The sequence below is a fragment of the Myotis davidii genome, unplaced genomic scaffold (genome assembly GCF_000327345.1).
Source record: "Myotis davidii unplaced genomic scaffold, ASM32734v1 scaffold865, whole genome shotgun sequence".
In the NCBI taxonomy this organism is placed as follows: Eukaryota; Metazoa; Chordata; class Mammalia; order Chiroptera; family Vespertilionidae; genus Myotis; species Myotis davidii.
Window position 1 is genome coordinate 121,593 of NW_006296406.1, and position 8,010 is coordinate 129,602.

The 8,010-nt window shown below is 41.2% G+C and overlaps 1 protein-coding gene across 1 annotated transcript in view; it reads right to left on the bottom strand.

Annotated features, from left to right (window-relative positions):
• Positions 1-4,324: 4,324 nt before the first annotated feature.
• FEZF1 (FEZ family zinc finger 1) overlaps positions 4,325-8,010 on the bottom strand; it is a 13,670-nt gene continuing 9,984 nt past the window's right edge. Inside the window, 1 exon segment of the mRNA XM_015568910.1 lies at positions 4,325-4,454. Coding sequence (XP_015424396.1) covers positions 4,325-4,454 — 130 coding nt within the window.

The window sequence follows — 8,010 nt, forward strand, 5'->3', positions numbered from 1 at the left end:
TTTTTTTAATTGGATTTATTGGGGAGACCCTGGTTAACAAAATTATACAGGTTTTGAGTGCACAATTCTACAACACATCATCTGTACACTATATGTGTGTTCACCACCACAGTCAAGTCTCTATCCATCACCATTTATCCACCCTATATTCTCCTCCACCTCTCGCATATACCCAGCCCCCAGCAATCATCACACTGCTGTACGTGTCCATGATTTTTTCTCTTTTTTTTTGTTCAATCCCTCCCACACACACCCCTAGACTCCCTCCCAACCAACAGCTGTCAGCCTGCTCTCCATCTATGAGTCTGTCTCTATTTTGCTTGTTAGTTCATTTTGTTCATTAAATTCCACATATGAGTGAAATCATATGATACTTGCCTTTCTCTGACGGGCTTATTTCACTCCGCATAATGTGCTCCAGCTCCATCCATGCTGTCACAAAGGGAAAGATGTTCTTCCTTTTATGGCTGAGTTTTATCCACTGATCTACCAATGGGCACCAGGGCTGCTTCCAAATCTTAGCTACTGTAAATAATGGTGCGATGAACATAGAGGTGCATGTATTCTCTCAAATTACTGTTTTGGGTTTCTTTGGATAAATCCCCAGAAGTGGAAACACGGTCCTAAGGCCGTACCACGTTTAATTTTTTTGAGGACCATCCATACTCTTTCTATAGTTGGCTATACCCATTTGCATTTCCATCAACAGTACATGAGAGTTTCCTTTTCTCCACATCTTTGCCAGCCTTGATATTTGTGGATTATTGATTATAGCCATCCTGACAGGTGTGAGGTGTTAGCTCATTGTGGTCTTAATATACATTTCTTTGATGACTAGTGAAGTTGAGCATTTTTTCATATGTCTGTTTGCCGTCTGTATGTCCTCTTTGGAAAAGTGTCTATTCAGGTCCTTTACCCATTTTTTAATTGAATTATTTTTAGTGTTGAGTTTTATAAGTTCTTATTTTTTGGTTTGTTTTATTTTATTTATTTTTAAAAATCTTTATTGTTGAAAGTATTACATAGGTCCTTCTTTTTCCCCCATTAACCTCTTCCAGCCCTCCTCCTTCCCCTCCCCCAGGCCCTCACCACCCCATTGTTTGTGTCCTCCAGGTCCCTCCATGCTATTGCAAATTGTAAGAGTTCTTTCTTTTTTATTGCTGTGTAGTATTCTATTTTTTAAATATACCATAGTGGCGTGTTTTTCCCCCATTGATGTCTCCTCCCCCTCCCCCCCAGGTCTTTACCACCATATTGCCCATGTCTGTGGGTTATGCATATACGTATATGAGTTCATTGGTTGATCTCCACCACCACCACCCCCCCCACCAGCCCTCCATCCCCTGCCTTCCCTCTGAGGTTTGACAATCTGATGTTTCTATGTCTCTGGGTCTATTTTTGTTCATCAGTTTATGTGGTTCATTACATTCCAAATATGAGTGAGGTCATGTGATATTTATCTTTCTCTGGCTGGCTTATTTTGCTTAGCACAATTCTCTCTAGGTCAATCAGTGTTTATCTTGGGAAGTTCTCCAATAAGCAAAGTTACATCACTCCATGTTGTATATTACAGGATAACCTGAGATTTATTTTTTATGGTGAGATGTGTATTTGGTTACAACTGCTTTGAAATTTCTCTAGGCAAACTCATTGCAGCCCTGCCCTATCATATAAAAAATTAGATTTTTTTAAATATATATTTTTTTATTTCAGAGAGGAAGGGAGAGGGAGAGAGAGATAGAAACATCAATGATGAGAGAGAATCATTGATCAGCTGCCTCCTGCACACCCTCTACTGGGGATCGAGCCGGCAACCCGGTCATGTGCCCTTGGCCAGAATTGAACCTGGGACCTTTTAGTTCACTGAACCAAACCAGCTAGGGCAGAAAATGAGATTTTGATGACTCAAATTTACATCTTACAGGGATGCTGGCCCATATAAAGTTATCTCTCAGCCCTCCTCTATGCTATTGTCATGTACCAATCTATTCTGGCACATTATGTAATCTGATTCCTCAATTTTCATAATAACATTTTAATTCTATCCTCTGTCTGTATTGATTTTTGAAAATATTGTTCATTGATTTAATTAGCGATATATATTACATGTTATGTTACCTTAACTCACTGATGCTCAAAGTTTTTTAAACCTCCATTAGGGGAAACACAATATTCATAAAAAATGTCTGAAATACAGTTTAACTATACCTGTAGAATCTCTCTCTCTCTCTCTCTCTCTCTCTCTCTCTCTCTCTCTCTCTCTCTCTTTCTCTCTTAAATGGAGAATTGCATTCCTGAAATCAAACTGCTAAGCCCCTTATCTGTTATTTTTACTACATTGTACTTTGGTATTTTGCCAATAGCTGAGCAAAACTATATGAAACCATTTTTAAGAGTTGGGTGTTTACTCAAAAGGATATTTTTGAGGATGAAATTCCCTGCGTCCTCTCAGTGTCTTCTCCAGGAAGACCTACCATGGAAATTTCCACTCTGCCTCACTACCAGTGTTGTTTTACTTCTTCCCAGCGAATCTTCCTCTCAGCGCTGTCCTTCACAGCAGTGATGATTTCCCCCTTTTCATGTTTGCTTTCTGAAAGCAGAAAACAACATTTATGTCTCTGTGCCAATAAACCAACACGATCTGGCAGCACAGTTTTGTGTAATAAACCCAATTCAGGTGTGATTTTATCATTCCTGCCTTCATTTTCTCACCTGCTAAGTTTAAACTTTATTTTTTTATTATATTTATGTCTTTTAATAATCTATTTTAAATTCTTCCCAGAACAAAGAAAGTGCTGTTTCAGGCCCTTAAGGAAACCTTTCTCTGAATGTGTTTCCTGCTAAATCAAATAAATTCAGAGGGCATTCAGTAGCCAAGTAGAAAAAAAAAAGTGATTAATCACAAGGTCCTCCTTTAAATGCTACTCTTCAACCCACTCAACCAGCCTGTATAGAATGTTGCTGCAGGGCAAGAGAGAATAGATCTTTTGTAACCCATTTTTGAAGGCTGTTTAATCAGCCTTGAATCTATGATCTGGGGAAGCTCAGGTAGATGAGTGGGGTAAACATGAACACGTCCTCTGAGAGGTCAGTTTGGGGAATCTGCCCAGGAGTCTTCGCCCTGAGATACTAGCCTCAGGAACCATGGCTAGGACGGATTCAAGCTTCAGCAGCAATGGTGCCTGTGCATGCAGCATCCCAGGCGGAACCTTGGCTATTCCTGATCTCATTGTGTCTGTCCTAGTCCAGCTCATAATTCTTCGCTCCAAATGGTGAGCAATTGGCTCTAGGAGTCCCACGCTTTCCACTCAGTACATTCCTTCTCTGTTTCAGATACAGATCCTGTTCGGTGGGTTGTCTTCAGAAATCTTGATTTCTACACGGGGCCACGCTCACTTTCTCAAGAAGAGAGGCTGCCACTCTGGGATTCTGGGAGGCCTCCCTTTCAGGTTCAGAAAGTAACTACTATGAGGCTGATATCTGGCCAGGGGTCCCAGCCTTGAGATACATTCTGACAGAGGGTGGGGGTCGGGGGGTTGTTTTCTGTCAGAAGATGCTGAAGAACACAAATGCTATGTCTCCTCTTTATTTCAAAACATGCTTTTAGCTTCAAATAACAGAAATTACAACTCAAAATGGTTTAAACAACAACACTATAAGAACTGAAGCATATATGATTTTTGTGGCCCTCTTCAGGCAAAATTATAAATTTCATCACCCTAGCCGGTTTGGCTCAGGGGATAGAGTGTCAGTCTTCGGACCAAAGGGTCCCAGGTTTGATTCCGGTCAAGGGCATGTACATTGGTTGCAGACTCCTCCTCCCCAGCTTGGGCCCTGGTCAGGGCTCGTGCAGGAGGCAACCAATCGATGTGTTCTCTCACATTGATGTTTCTCTCTGTCTTTCCCTCTCTCTTCCACTCTCTCTAAAAATCAATGTAAATATCCTCGCGTGAGGATTAACTAAAAATAAACAAATAAATGTCATACTACTAGGCCACTCTGTAGGTCTTAGGCATTAGAAACACCCTGATTGTTAAGCTTCGTGTTAAATCTACCTCAAAAAAATTATTTATACCTCCCATCACTAGAAATCTAGAAGTAAATTTATAATAGACAGAGAATTCAGCAGCTTAATGATATCCTCCACAATAAAAAACCATGTGTCGTGATTTTTTTAGGGTAGCAGGTTGAGAGGCAACATTTTCACTTTGGAGATGTTATCTCAACATACCCTAGACAACTAGAGCCCTAAAAGCATCACTGAAGTGAGAGGCTGTTAATTTTCACTGAGTTTATCTATAAACTTCTGACACAACTATATCATCTAGTAGATGGCATCTAATAAACTTGAAACTTCCTGTACAACGAAGTCAATCAGTCTGATATAGTCAATCCAGTGTTTCAACATGAGTTCCTGGGGGATAGTGAGGCTGCCACCTTTCCTGTAGTTGAGACTGTGCCGAGAGCATAAGAAATCACAGCATAAGAGCTCAGAGGTAAGACTGTGAAAGCATGTGCTATCCTTCCCAAATGAAAACAAATGGCTTCAGGCAGTCTTCCCTCATCATTACAGAGGAAAGAAGTTGTTTGGTGGATAAATAACAGTATGTCAGGCCCAAGGGGTGTTGTTCATTCACCACAGAAAAGAGACTATCAATAAAATAGCAGTTATCATTGGAATCATCCCCCATTTAAGTCTTACAATCCAAGTGTCACTCTCCAAAATCAACTGATTTTTGGTCCAGGCCAACCAGGTGAGTGTTATAGAAATAATTATATTTATACTAGAGACCCAGTGCACAAATTCATGCATGGGTGGGGTCCCACCAGCCAGGGGGAGGGGCTATCTCCAACTGGAGGGGGCACTGCTAATTGGGGAGTTGGGCCGGCTGGGGGGAAGGGGCCAAGGGAGGTTGGCCGGCCCGCCCTGCCCCTGATCAGGGTGGAGGGGAGGGGCAGGACCAGCCATGGGGAAGGGCCGTAGGAGGTTGGCCCACCGGCCCCACCCACACCACGTCATAGCGACTGGTTGTTCCAGTCATTTGGTCACTTGGTCTTTATATATATAGATGGCTTTTATATATATAGATATATGTTTGACACTAATATTTGAAACTCCTCCCACGATAGCTAGATGAGCTAAGTAAGGCTTTTGAAATTACGAAATATTATTTGTCTCTTGACAAAGCCTAGGTTTTAATATTTATCTCACCATGAATTCTAAAGGTCAACTGAGAGTTCAGAACAGGTGGCTGACAGGACTGGAGTGAGGAAGCGAGTGTGAGTGAGTGAGGGAGTGAGAGGGCAATTGTGTGGGTGAGCATGAGTGTGTGTGTGAGTTTGTGTGCGTGTGCATGTGTGTGTGAGTGTGTGTGTGAGTGTGTGAGTGTGAGCGTGTGTGTGAGAGTGTGTGTGTGTGCGTGTGTGTGCGTGTGTGCGTGTGTGCGTGTGCGGGTGCGTGTGTGAGTGTGTGTGTGTGAGTGTGTGTGTGAGTGTGTGAGTGTGAGCGTGTGTGTGAGAGTGTGTGTGTGTGCGTGTGTGTGCGTGTGTGCGTGTGTGCGTGTGCGGGTGCGTGTGTGAGTGTGTGTGTGTGAGTGTGTGTGTGAGTGTGTGAGTGTGAGCGTGTGTGTGAGAGTGTGTGTGTGTGCGTGTGTGTGCGTGTGTGCGTGTGTGCGTGTGCGTGTGCGTGTGTGAGTGTGTGTGGGGGGTGGGGGGACAGTACTATAGCGCGGAGCCTGGCAGCAGGTGGTAGGCACTCTCCTGGCCGAAGAGCCCCTGCTACCACCACAGCCACTCCCCAGGCTCACCTCTGGCTTGGAGACCGCGCCACCTTGAGTGGGGAGCAGCAGCAGCTAGGTGTCAACATAATACTCCATGAGCAAAAACTAAAAGCGTTTCCCTTAAGAACAGAAACAAGACAAGGATGTCTCTTTCAGCACTCTTATTCAGCATTATTCTCAGATGACAAGATATTGTACACAGAAAACACTAAAAACTCCATCAGGAAACTACTAGACTTAATAAATGAATTTGTCAAGGTAGCAGGATACAAAAATCAACATCCAGAAATTGATGGCATTTTAATACACTAATAATAAACTCTCCAAAAGAGAAACTAAAAACAATATTCCCATTTACCATTGCAACAACAACAAAAAATAAGATACCTAGGAATAAACTTAACCAAGGAAGTAAAATATCTGTACTTGGAAAATTATAGGACATTGAAAAAAGAAATAGAGGAAGATACAAAAAAATGGAAACATATACAATGTTCATGGACTGGAAGAATTAAAATCATTAAAATTTCTATACTACCCAAAGCAATCTATAGATTCATGCAATCCCTATTAAAACACCAACGGCATACTTCTTAGAACTAGAACAAATACTCCAAAAATTAATATGGAACCATAGAAAAACCCAAAAAGCTGCAGCAATCTTGAGGAAGAAGAACAAAGTAGGATGGATTACAATACTAAATATCAAACTATATTACAAAGCATTATAGCCAAAATAGCTTGGCACTGGCACAGGAACAGGGATATAGACCAATGGAACAGAACAGAAAGCCCAGAAATTGACCTACACCATTGCACTAAATTAATATTTGACAAAGGAGGCAAGAACATACAATGGAATAAAGACAGCCTCTGCAACAAATGGTGTTGGGAAAACTAGACAGACACATGCAAAAAGATGAAACTACACCACCAACTTACACCACACACAGAATAAACTTAAAATGGATAAAAGACATTAATGTAAGGCATGAAACCATAAAAATCTTAGAAAAAATAGGCAGTAAAATCTCAGACATTTCACGTAGTATAACTTTTGCTGATACATCTCCTACCTGTGGTTGGCAAACTGCAACTGGCAAGCCACACGCGGCTCTTTGGCCCCTTGAGTGTGGCTCTTCCTAAGCCTTAGGAGTACCCTAATTAAGTTAATAACAATGTACCTACCTATATAGTTTAAGTTTAAAAATTGGGCTCTCAAAAGAAATTTCAATCGTTGTACTGTTGATATTTGAATATTTGCCAATGATATATCTGATAAGAGGTTAATTTCCAAAATATCTCAAGGACTCATACAACTCAAAAACAACAAAAAAGACAACCCAATTAAAAAATGGGCAGAAGACCTGAATAGACATTTATCCAAAGAGGACATACAAATGGCCAAGAGACATATGGAAAAAAAATGCTCAAATCACTAATCATCAGAGAAATGTAAATTAAAACCACAATGAGATATCACCTCACACCTGTCAGAATGGCTATCATGAAAAAAAATTAACAAAAACAAGTGCTGGCAAGAATGTGGGGAAAATGGAACATTTGTTCATTGCTCGTGGGAATGCAGATTGGTGCAACCACTATGGAAAACAGTATGGAGTTTCCTCAAAAAATTAAAAAGGGAACTTCCATTTCACCCAGCAAGACCACTTCTGGAAATATATTCTAAAAATCCCAAAACACCAATCAGAAATAATATATGCATGCCTATGTTCATAGTAGCATTATTTACAATGGCTAAGATTTGGAAAGAGCTCATCAGTTGATGAATGGATAAAAAAAAAGTGGTGGGACATTTATACAATGGAATACTATGCAGCTGTTAAAAAGAGGGATCTCTTACTCTTTGGGACAACATGAATGGACCTGGAGAATATTATGCTAAGTGAAAATGCCAATCTGAGAAAGATAAACATCACATGATTTCACTTATTTGTGAAATGAATTGACCAATAAAATAAGACCAAAAGCATTGAGGCATAGAACAGATTGACATACCTTGATGTGGGGCTGGTGGGGGGGTCGGGGAGGGGGGCTTGTGAGAGGAGATAAAACAAAGTATATATGCATATTATATACTTACTAGAGGCCCAGGGCATGAAATTCGTGCATGGGGGAGGGGGTCCCTCAGCCCAGCCTGCACCTTCTCCAATCCGGAACCCCTGAGGGGATGTTTGCTGCCAGTTGGACATCCCTCTCGCAATCCGGG